Raw genomic sequence first — 22,365 nt, 5'->3', positions numbered from 1 at the left:
CTTTGAGGATATGGTACCTGCATGAGTCATGAAAGATGAATAAGTACAAGTTAGCTAGAATAAAAAAGAGAATGTTCACATAAACACAATGAGTTGTATGAACTGATTTGTCTCTATTACTTTGGAAATCCCACTAAAATGTGAGTACATAATAATAAAAAAAAAAAAAAAAAAAGACAGAAAGACAAAGTCTAGGATGCTGACCAGATGTAAACTATTTCATTTTCTAGAATCCCTTCAGTGCTCAAGATTTGGAGGCACTGTACACCTCAGAAGGCAGAGTGAGCGATAAAGCTAAAAATAGTGACTCGCAGTGCTGTCCTCAATGCTGTCCAGTCAGATTCTCTCCACCTCCAGCACCATCCAGGCAGCCGGAGGCTTTGGATTTGAGAACACCAGGTGCAGTGGCAGAAGGGGTGAAACAGAGCTAAAAGCAAAGGGATTTTCCGTGGAAAATGTTGGGATCCTAACTTCCTTCTACTCTCCTGCTTCCAGCAGCAAAGTGGGCTGCACACAGATTCTGTGTACCTGTGTAGTGTCATGAGGGCCATTCTCAACACATCGCCATGCAAAGGCACTTAAGGTAGGGCTTCTGTTTTAAGGGTTACTTAGCTTTATTTTGTGTGTACGAATGTTTAGCTGTATGTATGTAAGTGCACTGTGTACATGCCTGGTGTCAGCAGAGGCTAGAAGAGGAGGCTATATTCTCTGGAACTATGGTTATACGTGGTCATCACCTGCCATGCAGGTGCTGAGAACTGAATCTGGGTCCTCTGAAAGAGCAACAGGTGCTCTTAACTGCTGAGCCCCATCTCTCCAGCCCCCAAGTTAGGTATATTTTGTTTTACGTTAAATAAACCTTAATAAAATTCAGTATTTTCCAAGGAAATGCAGTTCTAAGCAGTCAAAGATTACTGGATGATGCAAAACTATGTGAGGGAGACCACCAACCTAGAAGGCAGATGGACAAAGAAAACAAACCAAAGAAGGAATCTGGAAGGAACAGAGACAATGAAGAAATAATCTGGAAAATGGAAAATAGTGAGAGCCAGAAGGAAAACATCCATGGGATTAAAAAATAAAAGGTGAAGAGATATCCTAGGAAACAAAACAACACAATAAAGAGGACGACAGGAGAGAAAGGATGAGAAAATGAGAGCATTAATTGAGGAATTCCTCCACCTAACAATAGGGGTTCCAGAAATAGAAAATGGAGGAAACAGCAGGAAGGAAATGCTCAAAGACACAATAGAAGAATGTTTCCCAGAACTGAAGGAATGAAAGGCCAACAAGATAAACAAAACAAAGACCCACACCCAGATATGCTGCTGTGGTGTTTCAAAACACTGGGGACTAAAGAAAAGATGTTAGATGCTTCTAGAGAAAAAAATTACTGTGTGTAAAGGGTCTTTCCAGAATGTTGTTGGTCATTAGTTTTTCTATAGTCCTTATTCAACATAACTCTCTGAACAAGTGTGGAATAAAAAAGATGATGCTGGTGGTGCTGGTGATGGAAAAGATCGATTCATACTTTCAACTACATATCTGCCTATATTTATTCTTACTTTTCTTTCTTCGTTTTTTGTTTGTTTGTTTTTTGAGACAGGCTTTCTCTGTGTAGTCTTGAGTGTCCTGGAACTTGCTCTGTAAATCAGGCTGGCCTTGAAGTCACAGAGATCCACCTGTCTCTGCCCCCAAGTGCTGGGATTAAAGGCATGTGCCACCACCACCGGGCTCTTGTTCTTATTTTTCTGAGACAAGATTTCAGCTCAGATTGGCCAGAAAATTTTTTTAATGTTTATTTTTTTTCTTTTTAAAGCAATCTTATTTTACATACCAATCCCAGTTTCCGCCCCCTCCAATACTCTCACTCCTCCCACCATCCCCTCATCCCACCTCCATCCACTCCTCAGAGAGGGTGATGGCCTAGAAATCTTGATCCTCCCATTTCTGCCTTCTTAGTGCTAGGATTATAAAATATGCACGTACCACTACACAGGGCTATCACTTTTTAAATGTCATGCTCCAGAACTAACGAGGCAAGGATCACATTTTATTTCTATCTTGAAGAAAACCAAGAGACTTCAACCAGTGACTTAAAGATCAGGCAACAGGGTATGGACTTTGCCTTATAATTGCTGGGAAGCACCAGGGAGGCTTCACCCAAGATATGCCTCCTTTTAATCCTAAACAAGTATTAAGTGATCATAATAAATATAATAAGCACATACTATTGGTATTTAGCATAGCCAAACTTACAATAACCCAAATAATAACAATGGTTCTATTTATTATGTGTTCATAATGATCCAGGGCTCATGATGTCTCCCAAACATCTGTGCAAGGAAGTTGTTCTCATCATACAGAAACAGAAACCGAAGCTCGAAAGATCAATGTGAATTACCCACAATTACTCAGCCAATAAGTGGTGGATACTAGTTTAAAACCTGTATTCGTCTGATTGCTTGGCTTTTGGAGACAGGATTTTGCTATGCAGTGCATGCTTATGGGGGAAGCTTGTGGTTCTTGTGCCTCTGCCTCCTGAGTCAGCATGTGTCATCATACATGCTTACAACAAATGCCTTTCGCTGCCACAACTTCGGCTCCTTTCTGTCACAACAGAGTCAAGAGGCACTTCATCTCCCACACCAGTCTGTAGACTTGACCTACCTTCCTCATTGTCTCCCATCTCCCCTCCACACAAGCATAGCCCCAGGCACTCTATACCATGAACAAGCACTTTTATCTTTTATGTATTTTTTTTTAATTTTAGACTTTTCATTTTATGTGTAGGAAGTGTACCATATGAGTTCCTGGTACCATCAGAGGCCAGAAGAAGAGGTTGGATTCCCTGGACCATGGTTGTGAGCTACCATGTGGGTGCTAGGAATTGAACTCAGGTCCTCTAGAAGAGCAGCCAGTGCTCTTAACCACTGAACCATCTTCCAAGCCCCAGCAAGCACTTTTAGAAGAGACAGAAAAGGGGGCACCCCCAAAAGAAAGTGAGGGCAGATACAGATAGTACAGATGAATGGGGTGGGGCCGGAAAAAGGAACTAGCTCTATTGGCCTTACTTTCTCCCGTCTCTGCTGGAGGTTCAGCCATGATGAGAAAGTGTGGGTGGAAGGGAGAGCAACTAGAGTAAGCCTCCACTCGGCCTCCAGGCCCCTTGCGCTGTATTTGGGAATCATCTCTGGCCCACCTGCTTTCATTGGCCGAGTAAAGAAGATGGGCTGCCCTCCAAGCACTTAGCCAACCCTGAGAGAGCCTGGGTCACAGTGGACCAGAAGCCTATCAAGTCCCAGACAGGGCACCAGGGAGGTGAAGGAGAAGGCTTGAAAACTTCATAAGGATGCAATAGCCAGAATGGAGACAGAGCCCTGGCTCTGCAGCTGAGGCTCCTTGACTAGGTAGAGGAGGTTAAGGAAAGGGAGGTGCCAGGGCTGCTAGAGGAATGCTCACGACACTGGCTGGGACCAACATAGGATCAAAAGGAGGTCATCCCAGCTTGGCTATTGGGAATGTGCAGTTGCTAACAATTTCTAGTTTCCGTCAGTTTTAGCTAGAGCCAAAGCCTGCAACTCAAGAGCCTAAATGTACATCTCCTCTCTCCCTGCAGTAAACAAAAGGAAAGGAATAAGCACATTAAGTATGAACTCATATCAGGAAAGAGAATGGGAGAGGATGACATCATCAGTGAGTAAGAGATTTCAACAAGTTTTTGAAAGAAAAAAAAAATTCAACAGAGGGTTGGGGAGTTGAAGGTGAGCCAACCCTCATAGGGGGCTGCAGCTGAGGAGGGAGCCTTGGCATGTACCATGAAGGGTAGACATTACTGGGTGGTGGTGGATAAACTGACAATATTCAAAATCCTTGCAGCCTAGGGAGATGGCTCAGCATGCGAAGAAGGTACTTGCTATGCAAGCCTAATGACATTTGCTCCCTAGACCTCGCACAGTGGAAGGCGAGAACTGACTCGTGAAACTTGTGTGCTGACTTCCACATGCACACCATGACATGTGTTCATACACATATGCATCACACACACAATAATAATAATAGTAAACAAAACCCTTCCCTCCTTTTCTTTGCCACCCTAAGTGGTGGATTCAGAACATGAGCTGCCTGGCATTCATGCACAGGGGAAATGTCATAGGGCTTGCTGGAGAAAGGACTTAAACTATGAGAGATGCATTAGAGTATCTAATGACATTTTAGTAGCCCCAAATAAACATTTTTATTTTGGCATTTGAAGAACACCCATTTAATGATAATCATCTCCCTGTTGGCTCACCAAATAAAGCCAGAGAGTGCACAAATGATTCTGGACTTACAAACATGTAACTAAGAGTTTCTATTAACTCATTCATAGTCTGTAAAGCAGAAAATAGTAGAGAAAACTATCACAATTTGAGATGGGGAAGGAGTTCAGTGTTAGGAATTCAGTGTCACAAACAAATGAGGTAAAAAAAAATCTTTGTTGTTTTTGTTTTGTGAGACAGGGTTTCTCTATATTGTATTGCTTTGGAGCCTGTCCTGGAACTAGCTCTGTAGACCAGGCTGGCCTCGAACTCACAGAGATCTGCCTGCTTCTGCCTCCCAAGTGCTGGGACTAAAGACTTGGCCACCACCACCTGGCTATTAAAAAAAAATGTAACAAATGTTTTTGGTGATCCTCTCCCTTACTCCCCTCCCCTAACTCTTCCCCATCCTGTTAGTCCTCTTCACATCTCTGGAGCCCTCCTTTAGTTTTCATGTTACATGTATTCTGTTACCTTCTTTTTCTCTTCTCTCCACCTCCTCCCTCAAGACCTCTTTCTCACTCTCCATAGTCCCCTTTTTCATGACCTATACTCGTTCTCATATGTACACACATATATATGCATAGACATGATATGCATAGGAGAGAAAATGTGTGTGGAATCTGCCATTCTGGATCTTCCATACTTTGTATAAATTCGTAATTTCCAGTCCCATCCACTTTCCTGCAAATGTTATGATTCCATATTTTTTACAGCTAAATAAATTCCATGTGTATATGCATCACTTTTTCTTTGCGCATTGATTTGTTGACAGTATGTATAAAAATCTCATAATTAAATCCACTACTTTGAGTACAGATTTTTAAATTAATGAAAATTAAATAGCAATAAAAGAGAGATAAGATTTGAATTTGATAAACGAGGAAATGAGTTTTAAAGCAGGCTACTTAGAAACATGAAGAAACAGGGCAAGTGAGATGGTTCAGAGGTTTGGGGTGCTTGCCACCAAGACTAATGACCTGAACTCAATCCAAAGCAAAGTTGATTCGAAAAAGCTGTCCTTTGGCCTCTAAATGCCACAGTATATGCATATGTATGTTCATGTGTGCGCGCACACACATGCAAAAGTGTAATAACAAAAGAGATAATAAGTTACTACTAGAAAAGCTAAATGATAAAAGTGATCATATCCAGCAATCCAGCAACTGGTCTTGGAGGCTAACATCTATAATTCCAGTACTTAGGAGCTGGAGACAAGAGGATCTGGAGTTCAAGGCCAGCCTCAGCTATATAGCAACTCCAAAACCACCCTGGACTTCATGAGATCCTGCCTGAAAACAACAGCCATGCAGGAGGAGAAGTAGGATAATCTTAGCAAATCTGAGGCCAATTTGATATATGTAGTAAGTTCCAGGCCAACCATGGATACTAAGTGAGACTCTCTCTCTAAAAATGTAAAACTAAACAAAAAACAGCAACAACAAAAAGAAGTGACTACCTCCAGGGGCTAAGAAGCAAGGGGAAAGTCTTTTTATGACAGGTTCTCTCTATGATCCCATCCAGCCCAGTCCCCCAAGAATCCTTCTCCCTTGGTCTCCCAAAAGCAGAGATTACAGACATGTGCCACCATGCCTGGCAAGACAATGGGTTTTTTTTATTCTACAACTCCCTCATATATCATTTGAAAATAAGTGTATGTGCTGCATGATCTAATGTAAACGTAGAAGCTAAAAAGTTAATCTCACAGAAACAGAGAACAGTATAGTGTTTACCAAGTTTGAAAAGAATGAGAAGGTGGTGGAAAAAAGATGGTTTATTGGGTGGGCGCTAGACAGAAGGAATAACTTCTACTGTTTTGTGGTGCAAGAGAACAAAAATAGTTGACAAAAGTAATGGAATATTCCAAATTAGCTGGTAGAGAGGGTTTTAATGTTCTCAATACAAAGAAATAATAAATGTTTGTATATAGGTTAATCACCCTGATCTGATGATCACATAATGTAATCATATATATTAAATAACACATTAAATAAAAATGTATAATTACTGTGTCAATTAAAAATAATATTGTATATACACACTGCCTTGATTCATGCTGATTTGGTTTTGCTGTATGTGAAAGAAGTCTTGACTGTGTTGCTCAGGTTGGTCTTGAAATCCTGTGCTCAAGTGATCCTCCTGCCTCAGCCTTCCAGCTGAGGTGGCTGCTACCTTGACTGACTGGTATAATTTTTAACATTCTAAAATCAAGTCCCTTTCCTTTCATGGGTTCTGTCTTCCACACTGCACATACTGAGCAGAGAGGGTGATGGTTCTGTTGATATGAGGTCCTGCTCTCCAGTGTTTGCCTCTGTGTAGAACAGGAGCAAGAGAGGTTAAGCACAGGGCTAGACACTCTAAAGCAGTGGTTCTCAACATGGGCATCATGACCCCTTTGGGGGGTAGAATGACCCTTTCACAGGAGTTACCTAAGACCTTCAGAAAACATGGATTATAATTCATAACAGTAGCACAATTACAGTTAGGAAGTAGCAACAAAAATAGTTTTATGGTCACCACAACATGAGAAACTGTATTAAAGGGTCACAGCATTAGGGAGACTGAGAGCCACTGCTCTAAACTAATATTTTGGTTCCCTGCAACAATCCACACAGGTGTCTTTTAACCAGATCAACCTGCACCACCTCTGGTCCTCTTCAAATATCACCACTACCATTCCAGCCCCTCCAGCCTTCCATTTACTCAAGTATTCATACCCAGTAATTACTTATACCTGCCTGAGTCACAAAGGATTTAAAGTGGCTTACTCCAAGAGCACAGACAAGGATAGACCAGAAATTGAACCAAAAAATAGGAACTCAGGAAGAGAGCTCAACAAAGATGCTACAGCTATATTTCAACTGGTGGCTGAGGCATAAAGTAAGATACAATGAACTAATGAAAGCTCCATGTTAGCAAAGAGAAAATGCACCATTTTCAGGAAAAGCAAAGCTTGGCCTAGCACTGGATTCTTCAAATCACTGTCCACGGGAGAGTTTAGAAAAAGAACAAAGATGATTGTTTATTGAGTACAAACATCAGAGAGTGCAATTCAAATGATCTCAGTTAATCTTGAGCAGTAGGCATTGTTATTTCATTTTAAAGACCAGGAACTAAAAGCTTATAAAACATAAAATGGCTTCACTGAGGTCATCTAGCACGGCTGAGGCAGCATTTATATTCAAACACAAGTCTGTCTTTATATGAAAATTGAAATGGGGGCAGGGGGTGGCCAGGCCTGAATCTCAAGCCAGAAATTGTCTTTGAGCTGCCTCAGATACATCAAGCAAGTCCTAGCAAGACAAAAACCAGCAGCAAGAAGTTTGGTCCTGAGCTGGTGGAGGGAGAAAAAAAAAAAAAAAAAAAAAAAAAAAAAGGAAAGAAAGAAAGAGTTCCTATCCCAGCTATGAATCAAGCACGTTGGTTTCTGAGGAGCCAAATCAGAGCAGAAGGCCAGTCTACCATTCAAGCAAGAGTCCCTTTAGCTCTTTGTTGCTTCATGCCCAACAAGGCACCCAATCTCTTGGAGTTCTAGTTTTCTTTCTTTCATTTGGGTTTTCTCTAAGTAGAACACAAAAACAATCCTAAGATTTTCGAGCAGGAAGCAGCACGTTGGACAGAAGCAGTTTAGAGCGACTCTTCCAGTCCCAACACTCTTTCCTACACACACTTGCAGGGCCTTAAACAGTCTTCTGCCGATTCTGGTTGCAATCTTCCCACCTGTAAGGAAATCATCTTCAGCTGCATACTTCAGGCCCTTCCAGCTGATCATAAATGGCTGTTGGCTGTTGTTCCTCTGAGCTCCTGCAGTGTGCTGTGTCCCCTTCTATGAGGGCACTTGAAGAGTTTGTTGTCATTCCCCACCCCCACCCCCCACTCAAGTGTGCAGGTCTTCTTTTCCTTTTTCAAATGAAATCTACTCTCCTAACAAATTGTTTTCTTTTTAAAAATTAGTTTCATTGTGTCATTTTTTTTTCTTTCTTTTGTTTTCTTTTTGCTACAGGGCTGCATAGTCCTGGCTGTCCTGGAACTTCCTCTGTAGACCACGCTGGCCTGGAACTCAGAGATCTGTCTGTTTCTGCTTCCTGAGTGTTGGGATTAAAGGCTCATCATATCATTTTCACATATATATTTTTGTTATTCGCTCATATTCACCGCCCTAATGCACCTTCTTACTTTTCTCTCCTCTCTCCATTAGTCTCCTTCTCCCCTCCAAATAGTCTCATTTCTATCATGCCATATATAGCTGTGTATGTGTCTGTTCATGTATGTGTGTTGTATGTGGTCATGCCAAAGGTTGATGCTGAGTATCTTTTAAAACAGCTCTCCTTTTTATCTTTGAGACAGGGTCTCTCACCAAATTTGGAGTTCACTGACTGGTTAGACTGACTAGCTGGCAAGGCCCATAAGTCCTTCTGTCTCCACCTTCCCAGTGCTGGGATTACAGGAGTACACCAGCACACTCAGCTTTTTAGTGTGTGCTCGAAATTCTATCTCAGGTCCTCATGATTGAACAACAAGAATTTTACCCAGAGAGCCATCTCCCTAGCCCACATATATCTATAAAGATATATATATATATATAAAGATATATATATATATATATATGTATATATACATATACATACACATATATAAATGTAGATTCTGCATATGACAAAAACATACAGGATTTGTCTTTCTGAGTCTGGTTTATTTTGCTTAACATGATTTCCAGTTCTATTCATTTTTCTTACAAATGACATTATTAATTCTTTTTAGGGATGAATAAAACTGCACTACACACACACACACACATTTTCTTGATTCATCTGTAAATAGGTGTCTGCACTGCTTTCATATCTTGGCTTTTATATTCATAGGAGTACAGATATATTCATAGAAGTACAGAGCTTACAGTCTCTCATCTAGACTGTTGCATGCACTTCCTCATTAGACATTTTCAAATCTATCTTACAGTCTGCCTTTCTAGGGAGATTGCTCCAAAATGTGACTCTCAATATACCCTGCAATGGGCACCTCTCTCCCTAGTTCCTGATGCTGCCATTCTTATGTCCCCATGATCTAGGCTGACCAATTCTTTAGGACCTCCTCCTCTCTGATGAACCTCTTGCCTCTTATCTGCTGCTCTAGTTTGTTCTGATGACTCAAAATCTTCCTTGTCTTTGCACATACTTCATGTATGGGTATACTTAGGCTGTTACCCCCTCCTTAGTCTCCCATTTGACCCCAATTCCCAACAACCCACTATAGTCTTCTTGCACTTGTTAACTCCAATTTATCCTTTGAGCCTCCATTTAGAGATCCAGGAAGCCTTCCCTGATGGTCTCTAGATACCAATCCTTAGGGCACTTCCTGTCCTTCCCTTTAGCAATACAGCATTGGATACCACTTTGTATTCATCTGTTTCCACAATTGCTTTCTTACCCTGAAGCCAGAACTGTGCAGTGTAAATCACCAAATTCTTACCTGTTAGGGCACAATGTGCAACATGCACTAGACACACAAATATTCACTGCATTTACCTCTCTCAGAATTCTGGGACGTGTCTACTTGGCCACTTCCCTTCCTCCTTCCCTTCATATAGCACACAGCATCATCATCAATAATGTTCATCAATGAATGAACACATACTGTGTGCTGAGATTAGCTATTTCATATTCAATTTGCACAAACACTGCTGAGTTGGGCTACTCAAGAAGTAGCTAACACAGCAGATGTGCAGTTGTGTGAGGCGTCACTTAGGTACTTTGCATCATATATAACAACAATCATTTTTTTCAATGCTGGTAATAAACTAAGTTCCTCCCAAAAGAGGAAACAACTAATGTGCTCACAATTCCTCCTCATGACCAATGTTTATTATTCTTCCGGGAATACAACAGAAAATGAACTAGGGCCTCACACATATTAATCAAGGAATAGCCCCTAATGACAGTAATTCTAACATGGTTATATAGAAGAAAACATTGGTTTGATGCAGATGATCCAGTACGAAATCATAAGGCCTGGATATGCAGTCATCCTAAATCCTTTAAGAAAGCATAAAAGTCACCAGGTGTTGGTGGCACACACCTTTAACCCCAGCACTTGGGAGGCAGGGCAGGCGGATCTCTGTGAGTTTGAGGCCAGCCTTGTCTACAGAGCTAGTTTCAGGACAAGCCCCAAAGCAATATAGAGAAACCCTGTCTTGAAAAACCAAAAAAAAAAAAGCATAAAAGTCATACAGCCTCATTCTAATTCCTATGTGCCAACTAAAACGAAATAAAACCTATAATCTAAAAAATCACATCATGCCATAGAAATGTATCTTGTATGAGGGAAGGGTACCTCTTGGGTGATGGTGGTGATTAATTTTCATCTAATGCATCAGAGGAACAATCCTGAACAGTCATGTAGCACTGGCTAGCCGTCTTTGTTTTGGGTATGATGGAACTGTTTTCCTGTTGTTTGCTACACTTCGCCTCTAGGGGGCAGGGCAGTATCATATTTTCTTTTCTATCCTTAGCTCTCTGCTTTCCATCCTGATCAGGACCTTGATGAATATGAGGAGCAGGCAGGAAAATTTCTGACTGCTCAGGGGCGAGGTAGGGTAGGGGGCATGGGAGTTAGTATGAACCATACATGTTATAAAATACAGTTTTATCCCCATGTCCTACTGAGGGAGAAAAATGAGAGTCTCACATGAAGTCCACATTCCAGAATATCCCAGTTCCCTCAGATTCTCCCAGGTAGTACTCAGGGTTCCCAGGTCCGACAGAGCTTCAGTTACTAAGTATCTGAGATGGGATTCCCGTGTATGTTCTTTCAAGGGTCCAAACAGCTGGACACTTGGTGAGACAGAAGAGAGCAGGAGGAAACTAGACTACTTGGAAAATCATTCTTCCCTCGACAGCCCCCCTCTCAAGAGGAAGTAAGTCATCCATTTATCATTCTCTCCTGTGACTGACGCATATGACCCTGACAGGGAATGAGCCAAGGAGGCCAAGTCTACTCCCCCTCCCAATATGCTGTGCCTGACCTAGTGTTTAGTCTCAATAAACACTGGATGGATACAAAAAAGGAAAAGAACAGAAAAAGGTACCAATAAACAATTCATAACTGGACTTGGGTGAATTGCATACAAGTCTTGTACAGGACTACAGGTTCAACTCAGGAGAGAAGATTTTGCACCAAGAGTTAAGAATGTGGCGTGACATGGACATGGCACCCTAGGGAGATGGAACAATGAGCAGATTAGCCTGATACCTTTAAAGTCACATCTGTCACTGTGTCAACTGGGAGACCGAACACTGGGTGTAAAAAGTAGAAAACTCCTAAGCCAAATGCCTCCAGGGAGGAAGAGGTTTTAAAAAGCAAAGAGAGCCAGGTGGTGGCGCACCTTTAACCCCAGCACTCAGGAGGCAGATCTCTGTGAGTTCAAGGCCAACCTGGTCTACAAGAACTAGTTCCAGGACAGGCTCCAAAACCACACAGAAACCCTGTCTGGGGGGGGGGGAGTAATGAGGGACCTGGCCATTAATTCACAAGGATTTAATCAGACATTTGTATGTCTACTCAGAATTGATTTAGCACCTAACTAAGTACTATGTGATGTCCTTCCAGTTCTTCACTCCTTTGTTGTGCCCCCAGCACCAATCACAGAATCTGGTACATCACATGTACCCAATACATGCCAGTTAAGTCTGACTCTTTTTAAACCAGTGGTCCTAAACCTTCCTAATGCTGAAACTCTTTAATACAGTTCCTAATGTTGTGGTGACCCCCATCCATAAAATTATTTTCATTGCTACTTCATAGCTGTAATTTTGCTACTGTTATGAATCTGATATACAACCTCAACAGGATGGAGACGCACAGGTTGAGAACCACTGTTTTAGAGGTTGTTAGGAGGCAGAGAGAGAGAGACAGACAGACACATACACACATACACACACACACACACACACACAGAGAGAGAGAGGGGGGAGGCTAGACTTTGGACTAGAGAGATGTTTTAGTGGTGAATAGCATTGGTTGCTCTTACAGGGGACCCAGGTTTAATTCCCAGAATCTGTAACTGTGGTCCCAGGAGAGCCGATGCCCTCTCTTGCAGACAAACCACCCCTACAATAAAATTAAAAAGGCTAAACTTCTGCAAATGTCAGGAATAAACTGAGCATCTTGAAGGACTAACAAGTGCTGGAGAGCTGGCTCAGTGGTTACGAGTGCTTGCTGCTCTTCTAGACTAAGACCCAGGTTTGATTCCCAGCAACTCACACAGCAGTTCACAGCTTCAAGTGCCCTCTTTTCGCCTCCCATGGACTTACATGTGGTGCACATACATACATGCAGGAAAAAAAAAAAGCCATACACATAAAATAAAATTAAGTTTTAAAAAGGACCAGCAGAAAAAGATAGGAGAAGTGTCAGGCAATTCAGCCTTAGAAATAATAGTAAGCAACCAAGGAGAAGGAGGGAACAGTATTAGCCAAGTCACAGAGGCCATCAAAAGGCCTGGTGGGCTAATGATGGCAGCATGTGGCCGGGGTGATTCAGGCATGGGGATTTGAAAAAAAAAAAAAAAAAAAAACGAGAGAAGAAGGGAAATCTGTGGACAGAAACAGAAAGACAGTGAAAACAGAGGAGCCAGACTGCAGACATGGCTTGGCTCCAGCTGATTTATCAGAGGCTTGACAGAAAAAGAAGAGTAATCTCTCAGGACACCATGGAAAAAATCAGGAGGTGATTGCAAAAGGGAACCTCCATAGGAGGAAAGCAAGAGTCACGCCTAGAGTTCATGTCTTTAGACCCCACAAATGGAAGGAAATAACAGGGCACTGAGGGATTGGAAGCCAAACAGCTCTGGGTCTCAGGCAGCTGTGTAACTCACTGCTCCTCTCCGATCCCCATTTCCTCATCTGAAAAATGAGGATAACAATAACACCCACCTGGCAAGCATTCTGTGGAAATGAGATAAGAACTAGGGCTGCCGGATGAGTAAGAATGCCAAGAATGCTACAGACCCTGGGTTCCTACTAGCTCTTTTACAGTCCTGCCCCTTATTCACTTAGGGACCTTGGATATGTTACCTGGACTTCCTAGACCTTAGCGTCTTCGTCCGTAAAATGGAGTTGATAACAATTTACATGAAAGGATTCATGTGCAAACAGAAGGAACAGCTACACGAGAAGCACTTAGAATGAACTGCCCAGCACACAGTAAATGCAGTAGAAAAATGTTAGCTATTATTACATAAAGCTGCATAGGGTAGTGTCTACCACACAGAAGGCTGAGACTCACTCAGCACACATATGGCCTCTTCATCAGGCCTTTACTCTGCCCCCAGCAAATGCAAAGGACATAGTTGACAGGGGTGGACAGAGGGGAGAACAGTCAGCCAACACCAAGCCTTGCTCCTGCCACACATCTCAACTGTGATGACACCAAGCAACTGTGCACATTTCTTCACAGCATCTTCCTCTACTGGCCAGGTCCTCAACCAGTGGCCTTGCCTATCTTGGTCCCCCTATCCTCCGAGAAACCCCACCCTTTCTGTTCACTTTATCCTCACTCAGTACTGTGTCTATGGCCTGACTAAGCCTGCAACCCTGTCTTCCTGGCTGGTGGGAAAAGAGCTTTGCAAGTGCCAAGAGCATGGTGTTTGCTCAGCCTGGTGGCCCCTCCTGCTCTGTGAACACAGCCAAGAAATATTTGTGGATGACAACAACCCCATTCTTGCCCCAGATCTAGACAGAGGAGCAAGACTCCTAATTCTCATTAAATTCAACATTATCAGTTTCTCCCACACCAGCATAATGCTCACAACACAGTGGAGGGGGCAATAAATAGTTTCCCTCCTGAAAGGAAGGAGAGGCACCCTAGAAAAAGAACCCAGCATGCCAAGGGAGCCAGATTCCCCCAGAGCCTCTCCCTGAGCTCACTCTAGCTTGCTCTCTCTCGGTAGTCTCAGCCCCTGTAGGGAGCATGCTGACAACCCCACCACCTGCAGCTGATGGTAGTTCAGCAATGATGTGGTAGACCACGCATCACCCTGGGTGTCAAGAACACCAGGCTGGCCTCTCTAGGTTCAGTATCCAAATGTGAGCCAGCTTGCAGGGTGGGTGGGGGCAGAGGACAGACAGTTACCACCATATTGGCTTCAGCCCACCACTGCATACAGCAGAGACGGAGCTAGGCCCATGCAGAAAACGTAGGAACACTGTTCTCTTGAGCACGGGACACTCGGCAGTGGGTCCTAGCCCCTATAAATCATTCTAGGTGTCAGAACTGCAGGGGGAGGGATCAGACCAAGCTTAAACAACAACAAAAAAAATCCCTTAAAATCCTGACAGGAGGCAACAGTTCCACGTAAAATGACAAGCATTGGTCAGAATCATCAACTAGTAATCAAACAACTAAATCCTCATGTACCAGTGAACAGGAGGAGGCAGGGATTCATGTCGCTTTCTGTCACACTAGGAAGACCACACCCAGAGCCTGGCAGAAGATATTCTGGCATCCTGGAACCTGTCCAGAAGAACAGTATGGAAGGATGGGGGAGTTCTGGGTAACTGATACAGACATGGATAGGTGATACCCAAAGCAAAGAAGGCAAAGTTCACAGGAATATGTTGTGTATGTTGTGTTATTAACATGATCTCGGATGGACTTTACTTCTCAGAACCCTCAGTTTCTTATGTTGTGACGAGATGATGGTGACAGATGCACAGGGTGGTTAGGAGAACTGAGTCCTAGGCAGACTGGGTACCCAACAAGCAGTATCTTGACCCAGGCCCTATTTCTCCCCAGTCTGTCCACCAGAGGGAGCCTAGGGCCCACCAGAGCCCAGCCTGTACCAGCTCTGCCTGTCCTCCCCCAATGCAGCAGCCTCAGCTGCTGAACTCCCACCCTGCCTGCCCGCGCTTCCAACAGCAGTCTTCTCACCCACTCCTTACAAACCCAGAACAGGCCTAGCAGGGGAGTCGCTTGCAGCAGCACTGATTACAGCAAGGCTACAGGTTCTCCTGACATCCGGCAATGAGGAAGGTGGGAAAGAGGAAGGTAGCCGTCTTTTCTCCCCCATTGACTTCTCCACTCTTCTAGTTCAAAACCTGGAGATACCTAAGGCTCTCTTGGCTTTTCCTAGTTCAGTACCTCACCAGACCCTGAGGCCAAGACTCTTAGGGAACAAATAATGTGCCTGTAAGAGAGGTAGACTTAGTTTCTAGTGACAGCTCCATTAGCAACTAGTAGCAAAACCTTAATAAGGCTCATTCGACTCGAAACCTCAGTTTCTCCCTCTCTAAAATGGAGTTGCCGATGCTCACTGAGTGGGCTTTATTGTGAAGTCCAAATGAAGTAATCACAGATAGGCAAACACTTTAATATGTAGTTGAGAGATATCCAAAGTGCTATTAAAACCTCCTTATTAGCCCAGTAGGGAATGTGATGCAAGACATTCCAACAACCAACCTGGAAAGTGCACAAAAAAGAAGGAAGGAGTCTGAAGCAGGCCTGCAAGGATGGCAGAAGGGCAAATGGGCTTCCAGCCAGCCAAGACATTCAGACCTATGACTGCAGGATGGAGAATCTGAGAGCAATGGAATGCTGAAATTGAAGAAGATTCAGGTCTTTTCACTGGGCTTAATGCCCGAGTCAGGAACTATATGCTTCTTCCAGCTCTCTCGGACCCCCTCTGGGCCTCAACTGCACCTGTCGGGCCAGCCACCACCCCCAACCCTTGAGGCAATCTACTGCATCACAACTGGCTAGATTGAAAAGTTCTCTTGATTTGATCTCCAGTGTTCCCACTGTTCCAGGATCTGCTCCCTGGAGTCATACACAATGAGGCTGCTCCCTCCATCACAGGCCTGACCCCTGTAGAGAAGTCTGCAACCAGGTTCAAGGACCACAGCGCCCTGTCAAGTCTTTCTCTGGCCCCATTCTGGGGCTGTCCCTCCACCTCAACACTCAGCTGAGGGTGCACTGCAGTGGAGCCCAGCCAAGCCCTGAAGCTGCAGCTGCTGCTCCTGGGGCCCAGCCATCTCAACCCAGCACCCCAGCCTGCTGCCTCACCATGGGGGAGTTGCAGAGAGCTGTCTCCCGGCAGATTTCCTGAGGCAGAAGGCTTCCCCACCCCCAGCCCAGCCTCCAAGAGACACTCCACTAGTTGTGGCACATGGTAGGACCAGCTGAGCAGTGAGAGGAGGGGGAAGCCTGTCCATTTGCTAGAGGACTTCAGACTTGCTCTTTGGTGTGGCTGGGTTAGTAACACCACCATTGAATTTCAGTTGGCAGACTTTGCCATTCAAAGAAATGTAGGGGAAAGGATGGACTGACAGAAGAACGGACTCAGTCAAGGTCACAAAGCTAATCTGCAACAGAGCTGGAGGGGAAACCCAGTTCAGTGTTCTTTCCACTATAGCAGCAAAGCAGTAAGAGAGCCTTTAGGGCATACCTGTGAGCCTTCATGCCCTTGACTCACAGCCTAACACATCTATCCCAACCAGCACACAATGGAATCTATATGGGAAAAGTGGACCCTGCTCATGTCCCATCAACTCAGAAATATTCCTATCATGTCTTAGACACATGTATAGACCCCAGCACCGGAACTGAAGCTGATCCAACAGATGGGAGATCTATGGACTTCCCTTCCTGGTCGGGCTCTTTAAATGGGTGTTGTTTTTCTTGAAGGGTGGAGACCAGCTGGACTTTGAGAAACTAACCAAAGGCCTAGCTTCCATCTTTGCTCTCCCATCTTTGCCACCATCACCCCCACCCCCATGCCACGATGTACTGCAGTTCCCCTCAGAGAGATGTCTCGGCCACCAGAATCCATTCTGGTCCCCACCTGCCTCTAGACAAGATCACCCCCTCCCCAAAAAAGGTGTGTAGGAGTGTTCCTCTCTTCGGGGGCTTTGAGTTGCAACCGCCTCTGTCTAAAAAAATATTTAATCCATCCTCTGGAAAAGATGGAGTGGAAGTGGAAGGAGGTAGTAGGGATTGCTTTAGACTCTAATTGGCCTTGGTTCTGGAGGTTAAAAAAAAGAAGACGAAGAAGAAAAAGAAGAAGAATTAGAAGAAGCAGCAGCCTGCACTCATCTGACCAAACCAGTGTGTGGTGGCTAGGGAAAGCATGTCAGCTGGGTGAGGAGGACCTGGATTCTCCCGATTGGGACAGGAGACGCAGGAAATGGGATCAGGCATGGGCTTCATATACTTTATCTGCCAGCTAAGTTGGAAAGGAATCTAGAGGGAAAGGGAAGGGTGGGGTGGGGGGTTGCAAACACATTCCTTACTTTCTCTGGAGGGTTGTAGCCGGGCTGGTGCTGGTACTGGTGCTGTGACCTCCGCCCGCGCCAGGGCTGGAGCTTCTGGATGCGCCACGGCTCAACTGGCCCCGCTCCCGTGGTGGCCGCTGCCCCACGCCCACCGCAGAGGAATAGCCGGCTTCCTTTTCGCGGCCCGGGTGCGCTGGCCCGGCCTCCCTCCCGCCACGCTCTCTACCCAGGGCTGGGTTCTCGTGGTGCAGGTGGCACTGGGCCACGTCGCGCTCGCGGGCTGTGTAGCCGGTAGTGTCCTGGAGCTGATAGGAGGCTTCTCGTTCCTTGTCCCGATAGATAGCTTCCCGGTTCTGGTAGGCGCCATCCCGGTTCGGGTAACCCACGTCCCGGGACGCCTGGTGGAACTGGCTCTCCCGCAGCTCGCGGTGGTGGAACTGGGTCTCGCGCAGGTTCTGGTACTGGCTCTCGCGGCCAGGACTATCCCGTGCGCCAAGGGGGTCCCGGTGCAGTTCCCCGCGGTGCAGCTGGCTCTCCTCCCGCAGGTCGCGGTTCTCCTGGGTGAGCTGGTCCAACTGGCCCTCCAGCTCTTCGATGCGCCGCCGCTGGGTCTCCAACAGCTGCTGCTGACTCTCAATGATGTTGTTCAGCTCCAGCAGGTACTCCACCGCCCGGTTGGGGCTCTCAGATCCCGGGCCACCCGGGGGCCCGGACCCCGCCTCCATCCTGGCGGCCCAGGGACAGGGGAATGGGCAGGAGAGCCCAGTCCCCGCTCGCTCACGGCGCCACCCTCCCCCGGGCCCAGCCGGGGGAGGGGGCCGGCGGGACGCGAGGGCGCGCACCGGGCTCGGGGGCCCGGGGGCCCTGGGGGGCCCGGGAGACAGCGCTGGGGCCGGCGGCACGGGGCGCAGGAGCTGAGGCTACCGCCGCCGCCGCCGTCACCGCCACCACCACCGCCAGGGCTCGGAAGGACGCGGCCCACGGCGCTCCGCCCGCTGCGGAGTCACTGCGCAGCGCGGCCGCGCGGGACCGCCCCGGCCGCCGGCCCGCCCCCCGCCCCTGCCCCCACCCAGCTCTCCTGACCCGCCCCCGCGCGCCCCACCTGCAGTCGCCACCAGCACCCGAGCTGGACCAGCCCCAAGGTACTGGCACCTCAGCTGGAGGCCAGCCTTAGCTCAGTCTGCAGGAGATAATATCCATTTCAGCAGTCCTGGGGGCTTCACCTAACAGCCTGATGAAGTCCTTCAACCTATTCTAATATGTGCTGGTCCAAGGGGCCCAAGACCCACTCCATCAGAACACCCATCCCGGGCAGTCTCCAGACTCTGCCAACTCAGACTTGTAGCCAACCCCAAACAATATCCCATTCCCTAGCCCAGCTGGCTTCCTGTCTCAAGCGATCTCTTTCCAGCCCCACGACAAACTCTTGATTTTTTTTTTTCATTCCAACTAGTCTGTAGATCATCCCTCCATTCCTGTACTTCTGTGTTTCTCTAGCTCTGTGATCTTATAGCCCACCCAGTCTGTAGTTCCCTATCCCAGGTAGCCCCTGGAATTCTACCCCCACCACAACCACCAGCAGCAGCAACAGCAGCAACAGCACCACCACCACCACCATCACTCACGGAAGTTCATAGGCAATTGACTCCAGCCAGCCTCTAAATTCTCCATCCAAATCAATGCTCAGATTCCAAATCCTACCCAACCCCAGGATTCCCCATGTTAGCCAGTCACTGGGTCTTTTGACCAAGGCAGCCTCAAGATCATCTATTCCAACAAGCCCCCCCCCAGAGTCCCCATCAGAGTCTGAGGATGTCAAAACATCTTTCTTCAACCATCATTTTCTATTCCCCATGGAAATGGTATGTTCGTTCATTCCATCATTGCCATCCAATGAAGTTTTATCTGTTCATCGAGACTTAAATCAAATGTTCAGCATGGGTCTATAATACCTTCATTTGTAAGGTTGAGGCAGGAGAATTGTCAGGAGCTCAGGGCCAACCTGGGCTACATAATGGATTCCACAACATCCTGGGATATAGTATGAGATGCTATCTCAAAAAAAAATCAAAATAACAATAGAAACTTTTACGGCTGGAGAGATAGTTCAGAAGTTAAGCACACTGACTGCTCTTCCAGAGGACCTGAATTCGATTTCTAGCACCCACATGTCAGTTCAAACCATCTGTAACTCCAGTTAAAGGGCGATCTGATACCCTCTTTTGGTCTCTATGGGCACCAGGCACTTTACATAAATGCTATCAAAACACCCATATACATGCAGAAGGAGGACAAGGAAAAGGAGAAGCAGGAGATGGAGACGAGGAAGATGAAGAGAAGGAAGAAAATGAAGAGGAAGAAGAGGAAAAGGAAGAAGGAAGTCTTAAGTCAAATGGCACTTTTCTGAAGCCGTCCCTGATTTTCCCAGTGATAAATGTTCTGTATTTATGCAAAGCTCCTAAAGAAATTGAACAGGAAGGGCAGACTAAAAGGTGCTGAAAAGGTTCAGTGACAATAGAATAGCCAGCTTTCTGACATGAGGTTGGATCCGGAATGGTTTGAAGGCAAGGCAAACACCTTCTCAGCCTATGCAGTAGTCCTCTAGTGTGCTCAGGTGGAAGTACTGGGCTTAAGCTCCAACTGGCTAGGATTGCCTTGATAGAAACAGATACAGAGTGAATGTTCTTGAGCAATCCTTCCACAGGCTGTTGAACAGAAAGTGAAATAAAATTAATGGAAAATAAACACCTCTTTCTTTTTAAGGGCTTATTATTATTAATGTTATTATTATTGTATGTATAATGTGTGTGTGTGTGTGTGTGTGTATACAGATGCCCTTGGAGAGCATTGGATCCCCTAGAGCTGGATATACAGGTGGCTGTGAGAGGTGAATGCTCATATGGGTGCTGGAAAATGAACTTGGGTATTCAGGAAGAAGAACAAGTGCTTTTAGCATCTGAGCCCCTAAACATCAGTTTCTTAAACATGCACAATAGATACCACATCCTTTATAATGGCTAAATCAAAGGTATTTACAATAAAAGATGTTAACATGATATGAAGAAATTGGAACCCTCGTTCATTGCAAGCAGGAATGTAAAATGGAGCCATTGTTTTGTAAAGCAACCTGGCTATCTTTAAAAGGTAAACAAAAAAAAATAGAGGCAACAGTTCTAATTCTGGGTATCTGTCCAAGAGGAAGGAAAATGCACAACTATACAAAAGCCCATGGAATATTCATTGTTGTGTTATAAATAATAATATTCCCCAAATAGAAACAACCAAATAAATTAGTTGATGAATGGATAAACAAAATGTGGTATAATCAAAAATTGAAATATTGGGCTGGAGAGATGGTTTAGCAGATAAGAACACTTGTTCTTGCAGAGAACCTGGGTTTGATTCCCAGCACCAACAAGGCAGCTCACAATCATCCATAAGTCCAGTTCCAGGGGATTCAACACCTCTGGACACCAGACACATACATGTTACACATACATGTAGGTAAAACACCCATACTCATAAAATACATAGATCTAAAATTAAAAACAGAATGTTATTTGTCTATTAAGGAGGCTGACGCAGGAGGATTGTGAATTCCAAGCCAGCCTAGGCTACATAGTGAAATTAAGTTTCAAAACAACAGAAATAATGAAGTATTAACATGTAAAAGATGTGGGTGAGAGGGGAGGTGGGTGGGGACTGGGAGGGGTGAGAACAGGACTGGAAGGAGTGAAGGGAGGGGAAACTGCAGTCGGATGTATTGAAAATGAATACACACACACACACAGGGGGAACTGTAAAAAATATATATACTAAGTGAAATAAACCAGTCACAAAAGACAAATACTGTATGATTCCTTTTATATGAAGTTCTAAAATAGACAACTCTATAGATATGACAAGTAGAGTAGTAGTAGCAGAGGCTGGATAGGCGAGGAAGTAGAAAGGGTCTGCTAATGTGTATGGAACTTTATTGGAGGGGATAAAAAGATCTTTAAAAGCAGATTGTAGTAATCATAGTCCAACATTGCTTGTATACTAAAAGCCATAAAATGGTACTTTTTTTAAAGGGCCAGTTTCTATCTTTAATCCCAGTGCTAGGGGGCAGAGGCAAGCAGATCTCCAGGTTCAAGGTCAGTCAGAACAAGTTTCAGGACAGCTAGGGCTAAACAGAGAAAGTCTGCCTTGAAAAAGAAGGTGGGGGGAGGCAGTTTCATATCATGTGAATTATATCTCAATAAAGCTATTTCAAAAGAAAAGTGTTGTACAAAACTAACACATAACAAGGACAGTTATAATAATAGCACTTATTGCTGCTATGGTGTTTCCCATGTTCTAGATACTATGCTAAACAACTTAAATATATGAGCTTACTTAATCCTCATAACAATGTTATGTGGTAGGTTCTGTTATTACCTCCACTCAATACATAAGGAAAATAAAATGAACACTGAACAATTTGCTAATAGTCACACAGAGGGGTAACCAAAGCACCTATTCAACTACATCCTTTTCACTTGTTTGCACGTTCTCCCAGTGCCTTGTACAAAAGAGGCACTCTGTAAATGTTACTCATATATCTAGTGCATATTTCTATTCCTCCAGCAAACTTTTGTAACGTATTGTCCATATTCCAGGCAATACCTGCATGTTCATCCTTCCCTGCATCTGTCATTCAAATTCCCTCTGGCGTTGGAGGCAGATAGGTACTAAGGTTCATTCACAAAATCCTATGTCTACTATGTATCAAGCATTTCTCTGAACACTAAAGATATAACAATACGTAAGACAGACAA

At 44.9% G+C, this 22,365-nt stretch overlaps 1 protein-coding gene across 3 annotated transcripts in view; it reads right to left on the bottom strand.

The window, feature by feature from the left end:
* The window catches only part of Iqsec2 (IQ motif and Sec7 domain ArfGEF 2), an 81,485-nt gene extending 62,926 nt beyond the window's left edge, over positions 1-18,559 (bottom strand). Inside the window, exon 1 of one of the 3 annotated variants that reach the window (XM_051178694.1) lies at positions 17,585-18,559. In XM_051178694.1, coding sequence (XP_051034651.1) covers positions 17,585-18,291 — 707 coding nt within the window. In that variant the 5' untranslated portion in view covers positions 18,292-18,559. The remainder of the gene's footprint in view (positions 1-17,584) is intronic. The other 2 variants (XM_051178695.1, XM_051178698.1) reach the window with 2 other exon arrangements.
* Between the last annotated feature and the right edge of the window lie 3,806 nt (positions 18,560-22,365).

This window comes from Phodopus roborovskii, unplaced genomic scaffold (assembly GCF_943737965.1).
Source record: "Phodopus roborovskii unplaced genomic scaffold, PHOROB, whole genome shotgun sequence".
Lineage (NCBI taxonomy): Eukaryota > Metazoa > Chordata > Mammalia > Rodentia > Cricetidae > Phodopus > Phodopus roborovskii.
The sequence above is the reverse complement of the archived record's forward strand: the minus strand, read 5'-3'. Positions and strand labels throughout refer to the sequence as shown.